This window comes from Bradysia coprophila, chromosome II (genome assembly GCF_014529535.1).
Source record: "Bradysia coprophila strain Holo2 chromosome II, BU_Bcop_v1, whole genome shotgun sequence".
NCBI lineage: Eukaryota > Metazoa > Arthropoda > Insecta > Diptera > Sciaridae > Bradysia > Bradysia coprophila.
Window position 1 is genome coordinate 7,167,780 of NC_050735.1, and position 18,143 is coordinate 7,185,922.

Genomic DNA, 18,143 nt, shown 5'->3' on the forward strand with positions numbered 1-18,143 from the left:
AGAGCAAGCTGTCAAGTAAACAAAGCAAAAATTGAAAAAATTCAATTTTCTCTCTCACACGGAATACTTTTTTGGTAAGTGGAAATCAAGCATTACTCTAGCTACACATAGAGACGCGAAAGAGATCTAATTCAGTCAAGTTTGACAAAAGAAAATGTTTAATTAGGTCTCTTTCACGTTGCTATTTGTAGCTCAGTTATTCTTTGTAATACTTTCGATCCGGATGAGATTCAGCTTCGAAGTCTACTTCGACTAAGTTCCTTATCCCTCGTTTCTTAATCATCCAATTTTTAGACCATCACCCTGACAATTTCGAATATTCAAGTCCAAGGCAAAAATAGGCCAATCAATGCCATTTGCCGTACATGAGAGCTTCAGCCAATCCGATGTGGTACCATTTGCTACACGATACCATTCTTAGAAATAGAAAAATCCAATGGTTCGGCAGTATACCAAAACAAAAATTTTATTTCACGTTCGGTCTTCTGAATTTTCAATAAAATATTCACTCCCGAAACGAAATGTTTCTGAAATTACAAATTGAGATGGCGCCTAGTATGGTAGACAAAATTTGACATTCAATTGTTTCCGCTTCTTTTGAGACAGAATTTGTCTTTGCTTAGGTCGACTTATAAATGGGAGAGTAAATTACATTTTTCAATTAGAACTTAAACCAACTTAAGCGTACAATTCACACCCAAGTCCATAATTATAGATAAAGGAGAAAAGAATAAATGGGGAAAAATAATAAGGAAAGAGAGTGAGAAAATTAAAAAAAATGGTTTACAATTACAACACTGTCAGCTCAGTTTTTGTTCTCTGCGGATTCTGATGTGTGCCAGGTGAGACGTTCCTCATAAAATTGTATGACAATTTGTGGACATCTAACATTTGCTTGTTTCGCCGGTACGAGGTCTCCTTCGTCAGAGTCTTTCCATTTCATCAAGAACATCAGCTGACCGCTTCCATCAGTTGCACCTGAACGACAACACAAACAATGCATAAGAAAACTTGCCACTGGCGTTCAAACACACACACACACACATCCACACAAAACATCAACTTACCCAATATTTTTTCCGGTTGTAATCCTCTATCGAATCCTACGGGCTTTTTCTCATCGGGCGCTTTCTTTTTTGCCGCACTGGCTTTGTCTTGTTCGATTGCGGTCTTTCGCTTTTTTTGACTATCTTCTGCTGTGTGAGAGAGAGAGAGAGAATTTTCCACATTTGAAACACTGTCCCGCCAAATGACAAACAAAAATTATTCTCAATGTGTATGATTACCACTTTCCGCAGCCTTGTTCTTTCGTTGATCTTCAAATGCCTGTATTAAGTCGGGACAGTCCAGATTTTCTTCTGGTTCCCAGGTGTTGTCATCGGTTGAGTAACCTTTCCATTTTAAGAAATATTCCACTTTTCCGTTTCGCATTCGGCGATCGAGAACCTTCTCCACTGAATATTCTTCTTCGACTGTTTCACCAGTCTTGCTGGCTGCTTCGGCATCGGGCACACTCTGAAATCCGAACAAAAACCATATTCTGATTCTGAGTAAAAGAACAAAAAAGGTTTTCCAGAAGCACACCACCGCAAAAAACGAAAACAATAAAAACAACGGTACTCTTGAACCAATGACAACAGATTGTGTATCGTTCGCAGAGACCGAATTATAAAGACAATTCAACCATGTTGGTCGATCAAATTTCTTTACAAAATTTTTTGTTATTTAACTCAAAGTTAAACTCCATTTCACGATATCGTTTTCCGGCGCGATTTTGATTTAATTACACGCAATAATTACCATGTTTGAAGTGATTTTGATGTCAGAAAATGTATAATTTTTATTTGAAAACACCGTCAGTCAGCTATAAAGCGTCTGTACCGAAAATATGAATGACTGAAGTTGCGTGATTTCATGTTGTCGATAAGTTTGATGCGTTCTTTGTTGCAGTAGTCGGATTCTAAGTCACGCTACTTTTGAGCAATGTGGTATGTGCTATTTTGTTTCTGTGGCACTCACAATTATGTCAAAATATTATAAAAACAAGTGTCCTTTATGCGAGAGACATTAGATCATACCTGCTTTGTCCTTTCATTAGGACGATCAACATCCAAATAAACGATAATAAACTTGCGTTGAGATGGTTCTTTAACTCCGAAATGAACAGAGCAATGTTATGCTCATCGTTGTATAGGTTTAGGTCTACAATTTAGCCTTGTATTGATTCGTCTTAACAGTATTTGCAGGTGCACGACTTCCTGCTGTTTCGTGTTATTATCCTATCCTAAACGTAGAGATGGTATGACCAAGCGATAGAGTGTTATTATGAAAGAGAAAGAAAGAGAAAGCAAGTTAAAATAAACTGGTCTTCGGTCCTCTCGATCGTATGTAAATATGTTCAAAGAGAAGCAAATACCTTGACAAATCTCCCAAGGCAAGTTATAATTAACTGGTCTTCGGTCTTCTCGTTCCGATCATAACACTCTATACAAATCATACAATTTCTATAAAGCAGTGACATCTAATGAGTGTGAAAATTGCTGCGAACTGTCTTATGTGTCGGGGCCGAAAATGAAGGAGTTTTGAGATTTTTCTCTGGTTTTCGGCCGCTTGCATTTCGTTCGGGCTACAACTCGCAAATTGCCTAAAATCAATCGTCCAAAACAGACACACAAATAACTATTATATTTAGCCTACTGGGGACGAAAGTGACAGCAAAATGTAAGCCAAAGGGGCAAATGCGAGGCTTCTATCTGTCACTTTCGGCCCTTGGGCGTACATTTTTCAACTTTCGTCCAAAGTAGGACGCATATAAAGCAATTTTAGATAATTTTGGCATAAGGTGGTTTTCGCATCGCCACGTGAAGTTACATTAAAAAAGAAATTGACTACTCTACCAGTCAACTAAAGTTGAGTGCACAGGTCGGTCCACGCCAAATTTTGACGGAAAATGTATTAGACAAATGTCATTTTTTCTCTCATAGCAGGCCAAAGTATGAAAGAAGAAAATTATTAAATTGTTTTTGATATGTCAAAATTTGTATGTTTATTTAACTGAGTATAGACTGTTATGATTAGAGCGAGAAAACCGAAGACTAGTTATTATAACTTGCCTTGGGGTACTTGTCAAAGTATTTGCTTCTCTTTCAACGTGGTACGTTGAGAGCGAGAGGACAGAAGACCAGTTTGTTTGAACTTGCCTTGGGGTACTTGTCAAAATATCTTCTTCTCTTTCATCATAACATACCTATATACGATCGGGCAGCACTCTTTTTAATGTTCTCTTTGAACACTTTATACTCTACCCGTTAGTTAATACAAGCGATTTTAAATCTTAGAATGGAGAACGTAATGCCTTTGCCAAAATATTCCATCCCGAGGATCCCAGGTAAATACCAATTTATTTACCTTGGTAAATTTGACAAGTGAAAATTGTATAGAGTGTTATGATGAAAGAGAAAGAAATATTTTGACAAGTACCCCAAGACAACTTCTAAGAGACTGGTCTTCGGTCCTCTTGCTCTCAACGTAGCATGTTGAAAGAGAAAGCAATATTTTGACAAGTACCCCAAGGCAAGTTATAATGAACTAGTCTTCGGTTCTCTCGCTCTGATCATGACAGTCTATAGCTCAGAAATGGGTGCGTACTTTCGAAATGTCATTCAAATGTCAATTATTTTTTCCCTTTGGACGACGCAAGTCGTATTACACACTCATCGTACTGTAGCGTGAAGGAAAAACTTTAATTTCCGATATTATTACACGTAAGTTTTTATGGATTACATTCAAATGTAGCTGTATTAACTGAACCGATCAACATTCAATCGAAATCCAATTCAGAGTACTTGTAGTTCCTCGGAATTGGGACTATCGGGCGAATGCGATTCCTTTACTGCCACATTTCTATTAAAATGGCGATTGTACTTAACCTCATTCATTTGATTAACACATACTGTTGAGTTGTTGCATTTATAATCAAAGTTGGTGTTTTGCCTTCAATTTCAGAAATTCAGTTAATATGTCTCGATTCTTTGCTACTGGTGGATCCGACTCGGAATCGGAGAGTGGAAGTGATGAGGAGCCAGTTGTTCGTCAACAGCCCGCAGCTGTATTTACGGTATGTTAGGTGGATTCATAAATCGGGCGGTGGAATGAATGTTAACTCAATCGAAATTTCGATTTCAGTTCAGCGATGACGAAGAGGAAGTGAAGCGTGTGGTACGCTCAACGAAGGAGAAGCGCTACGAAGACCTTTCCAATTTGATCAAAGCAATTCGAAACCACAAGAAAATCAAAGACATGGCCAGCATCATCACAAGTTTTGAGGATTTGAATCGTGCCTACCAGAAAGCGTTGCCAGTCATTACCAAGGAGGAGAACGGTGTTACGCCTAGATTTTACGTTCGTTGCCTTGCTGAATTGGAGGATTTCATAACCGAAACGTGGGAGGACAAGAGGAATTTGTCAAAGAACAATTTGAAGTCATTGGGAACGTTGCGGCAGAAGGTGCGAAAATACATCAAGGACTTCGAAACGGATCTGGCGAAATTTCGTGAGGCGCCCGACCAGGAGGACGAAGAGGAAGAGAAATCCGAAGAAGAAGAAGAAAGTTCGGCCGATGAAGAAGTGGCCGCCAAGGTGGTTCCAGTGAAGAAAGACGTGGAAAAAACGAAGAAACCGAAGCCGCAAAATGATGATGACTCTGACGATTCAATTGATTGGGGCAGCGACAGTGATTCGGACAGCGATTCGTCGGAAGAAGAAGCCGGAATGGGAAACATTCGAGAACGGTTCTTGAAGAAAGCTACCGACAAGGCGGACGACGGTGTCGATAAAAGGCGAATCAAGAAAGACAAGGTGCGTAAGATTCGCGAAGAAAGCGATGGTGAAGGTGACGGCGAAGGCGAATGGAATATAGTCACAGCCGGCTCTGGAACGGTTGAGAAACCGAAAATGTTTGCCAAGGATGCCGAAATTGACATTGGCGTGGTGTTGAACAAACTCAACGAGATCATGGCAGCCAGAGGAAAGAAACGCACCGATCGACGTCTCCAAATCGATTTGTTGTTTGAATTGAAGCAAATCGCCCAGCAGCACAATTTGGGTGATGCGGTTGCTGTCAAAATCAGATTCAACATCATTTCGGCCATCTACGACTACAACCCGAAAGTGTCTGAGCCAATGAAGTTGGAGTATTGGACCAAGTTGTTGGACGTCATCGTGGACATGATGACGATACTTTTGAATGCGAAGAACATTACCCTGGCTCAATCGGTCATGGAGGAACAAGAAGAGTACGAAAATGCACCGTTCTACATCAGAGGTTGTGCCCTGAATGCCGTCGAGAAATTGGACGATGAATTCACGAAATTGCTGAAGGAATGCGATCCCCACTCCAACGATTATGTCGACCGATTGAAGGATGAAGTCAAGGTAACGAGTATCATCGAACAAGTAGTGACGTATATCGAGCAGGTGGGCAGTGTATCGGAAATCTGTCGAGTTTATTTGCGTAAAATCGATCATCTGTACTACAAGTTCGATCCGAATGTGCTGAAGAAGAAGAACGGTGAGATCACTGCTCGCACATCACTCGACGAAATGGATAAACTGAGCCGATACATTTACACCAAGGACGATACCGATCGTATTCGTACCCGGGCGATTCTGTGCCACATCTACCATTACGCCATGCACGACAATTGGTTCGCCGCTAGAGATCTGCTGTTGATGAGCCACTTGCAGGAGAACATTCAACATTCGGATCCGCCCACTCAGATTCTGTACAATCGAACCATGGCCAATTTGGGGCTGTGCGCATTCCGGCAGGGTAACATTAAGGACGCACATCAGTGCCTGGTCGATTTGATGATGACCGGAAAGCCGAAAGAATTGTTGGCTCAGGGTCTGTTGCCACAGGTATGGGATCCATTTACTGTCCCGGTGGAAACGAAATTCCAAATTTGCATTAATTGTTTCAGCGACAACACGAACGCAGTGCCGAACAAGAGAAGGTGGAAAAACAACGTCTCATGCCATTCCATATGCACATCAATTTGGAATTGTTGGAATGTGTGTACTTAGTGTCGGCAATGCTGCTAGAAATTCCGTACATGGCTGCCCACGAATTCGATGCCCGTCGTCGTATGATCAGGTCAGTTGACAATTATTTTTTTTCGATCTTTTCCATTTTGTTTGCTGGATCAATTGCTGATGCAATCGTGAATAAAAGTTGCGCTCGGTCGTTCTAATAAGCAAACAGAGATAAATCAATGACACTGAGAGGGTGGTACACGAGGAAATGTTATCGTGCCTCCGCGATATTGTCCGGACATGACAGTCGTCAAAGCTTAGTCGACTCACAGTGCCACCATGTCACTCAAATCCTAACATTCAATCCTCTACCCTTACAGTAAAACATTCTACCAGCAACTCCGTTCATCCGAGCGTCAATCGCTCGTCGGACCACCTGAATCGATGCGTGAACACGTAGTAGCAGCTGCCAAGGCCATGCGTTGTGGCAATTGGAATGCGTGTGCCACATTCATTGTGAACAAGAAGATGAACACAAAAGTCTGGGACTTGTTCTACGAAGCCGATCGCGTCCGTGAAATGTTGACCAAATTCATCAAAGAGGAATCGTTGCGCACGTATCTGTTCACCTATTCGAATGTGTACACGTCGATCAGCATTCCATCGCTGGTCGAAATGTTTGAACTGGAAAAATCGAAGGTGCACTCACTGATCAGTAAAATGATTATCAACGGCGAACTAATGGCCTCACTGGACGATCCAACTGAAACGGTGGTTATGCATCGATCGGAACCGTCTCGTCTGCAGGCATTGTCCATGCAATTGGCCGACAAAGTGACCAATTTGGTGGACGCAAACGAGCGGATATTTGAATTGAAGCAAGGCAACATGTTCCAACGATTCCCGGTATGTGCCAATATCGATGTGTTCGATAGATTCCATGGTTTTAACAATTTTTTTCTTTTCGTTATTTTGTAGGGTCAGCGTGGAGACCGTGGTAATTACCGTAATCAAAACAACCAACAAGGCAACTGGAACAACAATCGTAACAATCGAAATAACAATAGAAATCATCGTATGCGAGATCATCGCGATGATGATTAAACGGTTGTGTGCGTTCGGTTCCGCTGATTCTCTGTGCCAACACCACGTCAACCAGTTGATGGCGAGGGGAGTCTTGTTATTTGCGATTATGACAAAATATGAAACGATTTGTAGATGGTTCCGGTCTAGGCGACCACAAAATTGTTGTACGATTTTGTTGTTGTTCTAGATCGGAAAGAAATTGGAAAAGGAAATAAACAAAAAAAATAAACTTTTATGTCCATCGATCAGTCTTATCTTCCAATCGGACGATTAAATAAACTTTTTGCATCTACACATGCCCAGCTAGTTTCTTTCATTCAACTGCGTCATGTTCTCACGATATTTCGTCATCGTTGTGCAATTTAAGAGCGACATGTTGATAGGTGTTTGCCGCGTTGGCCTGCATCACAATGAGAAAATATTTGTCTGTAGTGGAATGACATTGATCACAACGTTCGTGTTGATAGAGTGAAGTTTCAACCCAAAAATCGGTCGATTTAAAATTAGTCGATTCCATCTTCCTTTCACCAAATGCAAACTATTTACAACATCTCAAAAAGTGAGTAACTATATCGTCCACTTTGAGCTAAATTTCACGTTGGGAGGAGTAAGTTTGACTGGTCTTAAAATATGGCTTCTATAAATGGTTCACGTTCCAAACTGCTTAAGCACATTCAGGCACATGGGAAAAAATTAAAACATTCATGAACTCGAAATATTGTCAGTTCGTGTTCGAACGTAAAGCTCCAAAAAAATTGGAGTTAGTGGAGGGGAGTGGAACTAATTCACCAATTTGCAATTTTCTCATTGAATAACTTGAAATGGGGTATCAATGGAAAGCTTAGACAATGTATGTTACGACTAGCATGTTAGGTTCCCATTAAGCGTCATCAGTACCAGCCCAGACCTGTCTAAAGTTCACACAGATTTTGAAAATTTTTCTTGCAGATTTCTGCAAACATATATCAATGAATTAAATTAAACTAGGCATGACCTACTTGAACTCAGCTTTCCAACGAGCCCACTCTCGCCCGGGACGATCGTTTATGACGGCCAAAAAATTCGGATAAAAATCACCATTTTACCAACTTCGGAGATGTTCAACCAGCAACCAGGTGTGGCTAGAGACCGTGTGAGGCCTGTTTTGAGGTCTACTGGCAAAGACCTTTCAAACCATGTATATATCAATCCCAGGCGAAATGGGTCCGATTTTGGTAGGCGGCTTTTCAAAAGAATCCCTCCTTTCATTTTCTTTGATTCCTTTATCGCTCTTTATAAGAAAATTTCAAACTCATTACCATCGCGTGATTAGTGAATTGAAACTCCTTTCAAGTTAGCGCGGTACTTACGAGAGGATGCAGGCCTTCTGTACTGCCATTGTACCGAATCTCCAATTAATAAGGAAGCCATCAATCCCATTTAGAGCATCCTTTTATCTCCTTTGTACATCCCTGTTCAACCTTTGGCTTCGAAGCATCGACGCGTCAACGACCTTGCTACAATTGTACGCGTGAATAGTAGTTTCTTGGTAAAGTAGTTGTTTCTAAGTTCTAGGATGAAGGAAGTGAAATGAATACTTCCTCTAATCCTCATAAGAATCGATGGAATTAGATCCTAAGAATTTATGGCTTAATCCACAGAAAATTGTGGAATAAATTTTGATTTGAAAGAATCTTACGAGGTTTCCATGGTCAAAGCAATGCCCTAAAGTTAACACTTAACACTGAAGAAGGTTAACGTATTGACACTATAGTCAATGGGGTTTGTTAAAAATAGGTTGTAACAGTTTGTGAAAACTCACCTACTTTTTCATGTGACATGTTACATACGGCTATTCTATCAGTTATCGATAACGATAACGCTCTGGGTAATATGGTCCTATATATAGGAAACTGCATGTTAAAAAATTGAAGTACAAGATTTGAAATCAACCGATTAAATTATTTTGATCGATGGAAGACCTATAATAATACTGGTCTGGAGCAGGTTAAAAATCCAACTACTTTCCCTAATTCTACTCGCTTTTCAACTTATTTACTTCAAATTTATCGTGGATTGCCTGTTATCATCCTAGCATCATGTTCCATTTCAACGCTTTGTCTTGAATTTTATAAAAAGGAACAATTTAGTTTTGTAGAATCGAAAAATTTTAAATTGACCAATTTTTGGTTTAAATTTTCGCTGTAATTGGAGGTGAGAATAATTCAATTGATAGAAATTGTTGGAGCAACGTTTCGGCTGTTCAATTTTTCATGTGACCTTGTGAGGCTTGAAACCTGTGCCATATTATTACCTTTCCCGATACGAAAAACATTTGCTCTGGGACTTTTGGATTCGAGTCCTATCGAAAGCAACTCTAATGTGCATAATGTGCCCTCGCACATCGTTAAAAAACAAAATTAGAGGCTAAATGACGGCATCAGTCCTACATGAAGAACGAAATTTAAAAATGTAATTTTTGTTACCAGGTCTAGCTTGCTTGACAAGTCGAAAATCCGAAAATATTCGACTTGTCATGCAGGACAGAACTTCCAACAAAAATTTAATTTTTACATTTAATTCTTCACTAACAGCACTAACAGCAATTCGGATGAAACCTGTGAAGCTGTGGAATCAAAGTCTCGTGGGGCACCAGTATATGTGTAAAGTGACGATGCGATGTAAGTGATACGTCTGGTTTCTTTGCTCTTTCCCTTTACATCAGTTGATAAACTATTCCAGTACAAGATTTTGTTTTGTCAAAAATAGATTGATAATACGACAATATTTTGTCAGAAAATTGTGGAGCCCCTCATAGGTCTCACTTGTTCATCTATTAGATTATCTATTCAGGCATTCAGGTGGCTTTACAAAAAAACGTAACAGGTCGAAAGTGAAGGCAAAGGAATGCCATCAGGGGAAACCACTGAACAAAAGGGTGGCAAATCAATTTCTAATTCTTTTTAATTCCTTCAATTACCGGATTAATTCCGTTTTGGTGGATTTCAGGGGCCCCGACATCTAAGGAAAGGACAAGCGAGGCTCGGGCACCACTACACGAATGATGAGCACCACTACATCTTTCCAGTTTTACCTGAAAAAGCACCACTACTCCCAGATTCGCTTGTTGTATGAGCACCACTACTCCCAAACACAAGTCGGAGTCCCTGGTGGATTTGCACTTTAATTACTATTAATTTCTAATGATATTCCATTATATTCTTTAAATTTTCTTTACTTTTCTTTATTTTGATAATTTTTTCAGATTTCCTTCAAATTTAAAGAAAACAAACGAAAACCGCCGAAATTACTGCAGTTTCGAAGTTGCCGAAGTATCCGATAATTAATAAGAATTAAAGAAATGCCAGAAATTGATGGAATTACAAGGAATTGACTGGAAATACGAGAAATTGAGAGTAAGTGAAAGGAAACAATCGGCGATTGAACTGTATTGTACAAACCGAATAGTCAAGACTGGAAACCGGCAGCTAGTGAGAAGATCACGTGTTTCCTTTCATTTACGTTCAATTTCTCGTATTTCCAGTCATTTCATTGTATTTCCTTCAATTCCTATTAATTACCAGATGCTCCGGCAGTTCCTTCAAGGGGTGTGTAATCAATGACCCGATTAATTTCCCCCTCGACAAAATGTCGGCCACTCAAAGACTTACAGTTAGTGTATAGGCACCAGTTGGTGCAGCCGCTTCGCTGGGAGTTATTACCAAAAAATTTGGTAAATGTTTGGAGAGTTCCGCTGGCTTACAACAGTGACTATGGTGAATGGTGTATTCTATCTGAACATACCCTCTCCACAAAATTAAAAGGCCTAAAACCGAACGGCCTATTTCGTCAATGAAATTGCATAATGAAATGTGGGCTTATAGTAGTTTCCGGTGTTAATCGAATTTTTTTTTTGAACGCCTAAAGTAAAAATGCGCCCTCTACGATGGAAGAAAAACCGTATTTGATGACAGCGTTGGCTACGTTGGCTATTTTGACAATACGGCATCCCTTTTGACAGATCATAATTCATAACAAAACAACGAACGGGAGAAGCAATTTTGATTGGAAATTTAAGTGAAGCCAACTTTTGTTCGTTGAAAGTGTTAACTACATTGAAGCTGTGCATTCGATATTATGGTCAGTAATAGTTGACTTCAACTTCAGCAGGCAAATACATATGGACGACCGTTTGGAAATCGAAATCGACACTTTTGCTTGTCGTGTGTGCCTGGCCAGAAATGTGGAAGTTGCATCTTTGTTCACCACATCAATCAACACGATCATACTGTCGGAAATGTATCAATCTGTCGTGCCGATGATCGAGATCAATGATGCCTTGCCGCATTCCATATGCACAAATTGTATAGCAAACCTTGTTGTGGCTTATGAGTTTCAATTGCAATCCATCAAGTCCGACACAGACATTCGCATCGCTTTGGGACTCGCACCGAAGGATGTTGATTTAACGGCGGATCACATTGGGAGTGAGGATGTCACTGTAGAGGTATTATTAGAAGACGACCCGGAAGCAGATGTTGAGTGTGCAGCATCGCCGAATAATTTCACTTTAATGGAGGACAAAGGTGAGAACGAAGAAAACGGCGAATCGACTGGCCTGGACGATGATGAACCAGTAAGTTCACAGCTTGACAAACAGCAATCACCAACGATTGACTTGAAACTGACTGAAAATGCGATGAATCAGAAGAAGACGAAAACCACGTCCGTTCATCAGTGTTCGGAATGTGATAAGAGTTTCGACAAACTGTCGCGATTACAACGCCATGCTAAGATTCACAACACAGATGGAAAGCCGTACAGCTGTGCAATATGTTCGCAACGATTTGCCAGTACAGCTAATCTTCTGCGGCATCAAATCAAACACTCGGAAGAATTGACACTGAATACGACGACAATCAACAAACCGAGCAGTTTTGAGTGCACCGAATGTCAGAAAGTGTTCAGCAAACAGGAGTCGTTAGCGTCTCACATGAAAATGCACAAATCCGATCAGAAGGAATACTTTTGCGAATTTTGTCCGAAGAGCTTCACCAAAATGAACAAACTAACGAGACATACGAAGATACACAGCGATGAAAAGGCACACAAATGCAATATTTGCGAAAAAACGTTTGCGCTGGGCGGACAACTCATCGATCACATGAACAAACACAAAAATCTAAAGCCTCACGTTTGTCCGCATTGCAACAAGGGATTCCAACAGTCGTGCACACTGAAGGATCACATCAGAATTCATACCAGAGGTGCTATAGCATTGATGTAGTTGCCAATGACTTCATTTTCCATTTACTTTCCAGATACGCCCTACCTGTGCTCCGAATGCGGTAAAGCATTTAATAATGGCTCGAATTTGCGACAACATTTGCTCAGACACAGTGGACTCAAACCATACGCTTGTCAGGAGTGTCCTAGTCGTTTCAGTTGCAAAGGTGACGGGTTGAATGTTTGAAAGAATTTTTGCGAAACAAAATACTTGACCGGCATTTTGGTTCCTCAGGTGGTCTCAAATCCCACATGTCCACCCATTCAGGGGTCAAGCCTTATTTTTGTGAAATCTGTGGCGCCACTTTCACCAAAACATATTCCTTAGCGAAACACAAACGGATCCATTCTGGTGATAAGCCGGTGAGTATTTTTTTGTAGGATCGTATGTCCGTCAGATCCCCGTTAAAGTCCACGCTTTGAAGCCTATGCCACATTGTCACATTACCTTCAAACCGTGGTCTTATGAGGGACTGATATGTACTTGGTAGCTTCGCCTACACTTTCTAATCTTCTGAGCAATCTGTAAGTAGTTATGTACATCATCACTGATTGATCTAATTTTTAGTACAAATGCGAGATGTGCGACATGCGATTCAACTCTTCCGATCATGTAAAACGACATATGAGAACACATAGCGGCGAGAAACCGGTGAGTCAATGATATATTAAGAGACCGGAATTCGGCTTCTAAAACCGCACATTTCTTCTGCTCTCTACTAGTACAAGTGCCAGTATTGCGATCGCGCTTTCGCCCAAAGTAACGATCTGGTTAAACACACTCGATCTCACGTCGGCATCAACACATATAAATGTCCACAATGTCCGTTAGCATTCCGGTTACACGGTGAATTACGCATGCATCGGCAGCAACACTTCCTGGAAGGAAAAGGTATGTTAGGAGGCGATCAGTCGACACAGGAAGCGTTCGATGCGAAAAATGTAGATTGTGGATTGTCGCAACAACAGCAACTACAACAATTGGCTACCGTGCCGGAACATTTCGTTGTTTAGAATAAGCTAACGCTAGGGACGGGTTATCACAGGTGTAATGCAAAACTAACTCAGTTGCGTTACAAAGACCTGAGCCGCAAAGGACGAATTTCGTATGATTTGTAGTCAAATGCACTCAGTTTTCCATTTTATATATCGGTGCTACGGAAGTAAACGTTTTCATGGTTTCATCACCAAACAGGTCGTCAACTTCAGGTTGAACCCAAAGTTGGACTGTTTAGAGCTTTAGTTTGAATACGGTTACCGATATATCCAATGGAAAGTCATAGCGGTTGACCACAAGCCATATTAAATTCCATTCATTTCCTAAGTCTCTGTTTGACGACTGAGTTAATTAGGTATGACCTGAATTAACCCAAAATAACTCGCAGTATGGCCATGGTAATGTCTTCTCGTCCTCCTCATTATTCGTAACAATGTTTAATCCACTGACAACCGATTCAAATTTCTATATTTCTAAATTTGTGTCACTAGTTACGTCTCTAACTGACTAATGTGTTGTAAAGTGGACGGAAGACACCATAGAACAACTTGTAAGTTTATGTCGGACAGAAGTTTTCATTTTCGATTTTCTTTTGGATTATGCAGCTACAGAGGAAAGTCATGCCGCATGACGATTGGATACGATTGCTGTTTGTGAAACAATTTTACGAATAAACGATAATTGAAAACCTGAGAATTAACGTTTCATGATTCGTGCAAATACTGGAAGTAAGTAGTGCAACAGGCTATAGTAGACGTTAGAAAGGAGAAAAGAGGCACCAGGCGCCATTGAAGTCATATAAATGGGTGACACGAATAGGAGATATCCTCAATACCAACAACACACACTGGACGGATAATAGCGGCTGAGTTACATTTTTAGTCGATTCAAGCAGGTGGTTCCAAGTAAGGTTCAGTACAAGTCAGGTCAACTTGAAACCTGATTGAATCTGGATCTGATAGATTCTGACCTGAACTTGAAAATCGAAAACCTGGCCTAACCTGAATTTTACCTGACTTGACCTGTTTCACCAATTATTATAACAAAATCTTGACAAATGTGTCACTTTGTTCTTCAAATATGTCACATGAAACGAAAGTAAAACACGATTTTAGAACTCAGCCACAACGAAAGCAGACAAGAATGAATTAGGTCAATTCAGGTTATTTCAGGTTAAATGTGAAACAGGTCAGGTCAAATAAAAATCAGGTGGGGTCAGGTTTTCGATTTATAGGTTCATGTCTGGAGGGATTCTTTTGAAAAACAGCCTACCGAAATCGAACACATTTTCCAGTTTAATTTTTCAGTAAGGTATTCGAGACCCTAGAAGCCAAAACCACTTTCAAAAAATTCTTCGAAGCTTGTGTTGCTATCGAAGCGTTTTTCTATTGATAAGGTAAAAGAATAGTAGACAATAAAAAATGACTGCCGTAGTACCGCTCCAGATGCTGTTCCAGTTGTAGAGCCCTCAGAAAAAAAGAAAAAATCTGCATTTTGGCACCAACTTTTTTTCTAACACTTCTGTGGGCTTGCAGCACAAAAGCACTGGGTTCATTTATATGTGCAACGATAGTGGGTGGGGCCAGCTACAACACCCCATACTCAGTTCCGCGGAACAACGAAGCTGCAGAGAATCCGGACTCTCCGAACATTCACTATATTTTTAGTTATAACCTCTCGTGGATGTACTCGCACCAAGAAGTGCGTATACTCTACCTGTAGTTCTTTCCAAGGTCGACATTCGTACAACATTACAACAATTTAAAATAATTTTTTCTTGAGTTATTGCCGAAAAACTGTTTTTGGTACCTCTGACATGTCTTTACTTTTGAGAGCTTTTGACAGAAAATATTTTTTTTTTAGAAAAAGTGAAAGATACGTGTTTCCTAGAATTGAAAGACCAATCCAACGAGCTATCACTCATTAAAATCGGAGACCGCTTGTTCCCAAATCGCCTGAAGTCTTGGCGATAAGACTCTTAACTCCACATAGCTCAGTGTGGATTAATTTTAAAAGCAATAAGACCCTATTTTCCCCGAAAGTACATGAAATTACCTTTCTAATGACATCCCACACCCCACACAATCTCTACGAAAAGTTCATGTTTTCGGTTTTTGATCACCTCCCACTATAGCCACAGCTTCGAAGAATTTTTTGAAAGTGCTTTTGGCTTCTAGGGTCTCGAATACCTTTCTGGGAACATATAAAAAATTCAACTGGTAAATGAGTCCGATTTCGGTAGGCCGTTTTTCAAAGGATTCCATCCTGTTATATTCCGACGCATTCCGAACCTTAGTTCCAAGTGGCTACGTCGGTGGAAATAAAAAGTGACGAATGGAAGGTACTGATCATTTTGACCTATGACTTGTAAGTAATTTGGCCTCTGTGATTTTGGTACATTTTAACTCGGCCGCTTAGACTTGAGGAAAGTGAAAAAAAAACATTTTTTCGATAAAAAATTTAATTTAGTCTCCCTATTTCTTCCCATGCTTTCACTTCATTGAACCCGATTTCGCATCTTTACACATACCCGAGTTAAAATGCTCTATCAGCTTCGCACGTGATTCGAAACATTTACCGCATTCGTCACAATTTACCGCCTTATGTTCCTTGTCACGGTGTTTCAGGAGGTCGTATTTCTTAGCGAATCGTTTTTGACAACGGTCGCATTCGAACGGTTTCAATTTCAGATGATGATTGGAATGGGCTCGAAACAAATCCTTCCGGTAAAATACTTTGCTGCACAGCTCGCACTTAAAGCCAACGTTGTCGACTTTGCCCAACAAATGGATTTTCTTGTGGCGCGTCAGATCAGTCTGTCGTACAAATTTCGATGTGCATTCGGAACACTCGAATGGGCGATCCAGACGATCCCGTTCGTGAACAATTTTGTGCTTTTTCAGGTCGCCGCTGGTTTTGAATTCACTGGTGCAATCTTGATAATCGCACTTAAACGGACAATCCCCACTGTGAATTCTGATATGACGCGTCAAATCGCCTTGGCTGGCGAATCCCCGATCGCAATGCGGGCAAATTTTATCTTTCCGTTTCAAGTGAACACGCAAGTAGTGCACGCACAAAAGCATTTTCGTTTTACCAGAAACGTCGCACATGTTACACTGATACTTGGAGTCGCGGTTTGGGGTCATTGAACGGATATACTCGGCTGTAGCTTCGGGAAGTTCTGATAGGCAATCGTTAAGAGTTCGAGCCAAATCACCTTTGGGCCTTCCCCGTTTCGATGCAGTACTTGGAGTTGAATTAATTTCTTCCACTTTGCTTGGGTCAGACTGTTGTTGATTGATATCATTTACATCGTCTTCAATGTAGTACAGTTCATACACCGGCTCCTCTTCCTCTTTTACAATTTCTTCTCCAAACTGATTTTCATCCTGGCGATTGTCGTTCTGGTGATTTTCTGTTCCGGAATGATTGAAATCCTGTTGCACCAATTCTGCCACCTCTTCCTGTAGGCAGGTAATCAATTCATTTTTCTCCATCAGAATGTTACTTGCTCGCTGTATCATTTCACCACACAATTTCAGCACAACAACCTCGTCGTTCACAAACGCGTCCGTTATACCATTCTCAACATCATGATCGGCGCATCGAAACCGCTTCTTATGATCCCGAATGATTCGCCCGATGTTGTCGATTTGATCGAAGATGCTGGTCAGTGACTGGATGATATTGAAATCGGTTTGAACGAATTCCGTGCAAAATTCTTTAGTCGCATCCACAAACCCCCTTTGGATGTAGTATCGGCCTAAGTCAGTATCGTGGATTGTTCGCATGTGATTCTTGTAGGATGGTTTCGAGTTGACGGTTTCCGAACAGAGGACACATTTGTAGAAGCAATTGTTTTCGTTCTTCAGGAAGAAATCTTCGCTGGTGCGATGGACATTCTTGACACTACTTGAAGCGCTTCTGTTCAAGTTGATCGTCGCATTTAGCATAATCGATGGACTTCGTAATTGAGCTGATGTGGAGTTGTTTAATTTCATTCTTTTCGCTGCTGTGCTATTGCCAGGTAACTTCATGGAAAGCTGAAATTCGGGGATTGAACGGTATATTGTAGCCACAAATTGCATTCTGCTTCTTTTACCTGGTTCGCTGGTTTAATGACTTCCACGTCTTGGATGGAAATTTTCGGGAGTTTTGGGCTCCTTCCTGTACTCATGTTATTGGATGCACTTCACTTAATTGGACGGTAAACGGTAAACAAATGCAAAAGGTTTTAACGGCACCATCAACTAGTTTGACGTTACAATGACTTTTCTGATTGATGTAGGAGCCAGCGCACTTAAAAGCCAAACACATTTTTTGTGCTGTCAACTGTCCTGCATAAAAAATGGGCGGGAGATTTGGCATAAATTTGACACCAATTCAAAACAGTCAGTGTCAATAGGGCATGTGACGACGGACTAGTTTACCCTTCAAACTACAAATCCTTGTTTTTACGCCCTATACACCGCAGTGTCGCATAGCACCAAGTTCGTTATCTGTTTCAAATTCTTCGATTTTACTTTTCCTTTCGATTGAAATATCTACGCCACGGTGTAGTTCTACAGATTCCACTGGCTGCTGTAAAATCCAAGGTGTCCACTGAACTGACGGTTGTCTGCATGCACTGATATAAAAAAAATTTGGTGCCACGGGTGCAGGGGAAGCTGGTGGAGAGTCGATGAAGTTTAGGAATAACCATTTTCGGAAAATCGTCTCCGTGAAAATTCTAGGATACATTTTTTGTGACACAGGTATA

At 40.6% G+C, this 18,143-nt stretch overlaps 4 protein-coding genes across 7 annotated transcripts; 2 read left to right on the top strand and 2 right to left on the bottom strand.

The window, feature by feature from the left end:
* Positions 1 to 440: 440 nt before the first annotated feature.
* LOC119070006 (chromobox protein homolog 1-like) lies at positions 441 to 1,947 on the bottom strand. 4 transcript variants are annotated; one of them, XM_037174297.1, is made up of 4 exons: positions 1,801 to 1,947; positions 1,290 to 1,515; positions 1,068 to 1,193; positions 441 to 978 (listed from the first exon to the last, which is right to left on the bottom strand). In XM_037174297.1, the coding sequence occupies exons 1-4, from the start codon at positions 1,801 to 1,803 to the stop codon at positions 806 to 808; spliced, it is 528 nt and encodes a 175-aa protein (XP_037030192.1). In that variant the 5' UTR covers positions 1,804 to 1,947; the 3' UTR covers positions 441 to 805. The 4 variants fall into 4 exon arrangements, with proteins under 4 accessions (XP_037030192.1, XP_037030176.1, XP_037030185.1 ...); XM_037174281.1 differs by having other exon boundaries at positions 1,068 to 1,196; XM_037174290.1 differs by having other exon boundaries at positions 1,287 to 1,515.
* A 1,729-nt stretch (positions 1,948 to 3,676) lies between these two features.
* LOC119069801 (eukaryotic translation initiation factor 3 subunit C) lies at positions 3,677 to 7,417 on the top strand. Its single transcript, XM_037173960.1, has 6 exons — positions 3,677 to 3,764; positions 4,006 to 4,117; positions 4,186 to 5,919; positions 5,982 to 6,154; positions 6,414 to 6,939; positions 7,012 to 7,417. The coding sequence occupies exons 2-6, from the start codon at positions 4,019 to 4,021 to the stop codon at positions 7,135 to 7,137; spliced, it is 2,658 nt and encodes an 885-aa protein (XP_037029855.1). The 5' UTR covers positions 3,677 to 3,764; positions 4,006 to 4,018; the 3' UTR covers positions 7,138 to 7,417.
* A 3,707-nt stretch (positions 7,418 to 11,124) lies between these two features.
* Positions 11,125 to 14,071, top strand: LOC119069835 (zinc finger protein 2 homolog). The gene is made up of 5 exons (XM_037174006.1): positions 11,125 to 12,365; positions 12,420 to 12,551; positions 12,620 to 12,747; positions 12,953 to 13,036; positions 13,108 to 14,071. The coding sequence occupies exons 1-5, from the start codon at positions 11,279 to 11,281 to the stop codon at positions 13,396 to 13,398; spliced, it is 1,722 nt and encodes a 573-aa protein (XP_037029901.1). The 5' UTR covers positions 11,125 to 11,278; the 3' UTR covers positions 13,399 to 14,071.
* Positions 14,072 to 15,871: 1,800 nt separating this feature from the next.
* On the bottom strand, positions 15,872 to 17,681 carry LOC119069845 (zinc finger protein 2-like). Its single transcript, XM_037174018.1, has 2 exons — positions 17,487 to 17,681; positions 15,872 to 17,427 (listed from the first exon to the last, which is right to left on the bottom strand). Exons 1-2 carry the CDS (start codon positions 17,559 to 17,561, stop codon positions 15,874 to 15,876), a joined length of 1,629 nt encoding a protein of 542 aa, XP_037029913.1. The 5' UTR covers positions 17,562 to 17,681; the 3' UTR covers positions 15,872 to 15,873.
* Positions 17,682 to 18,143: the final 462 nt, after the last annotated feature.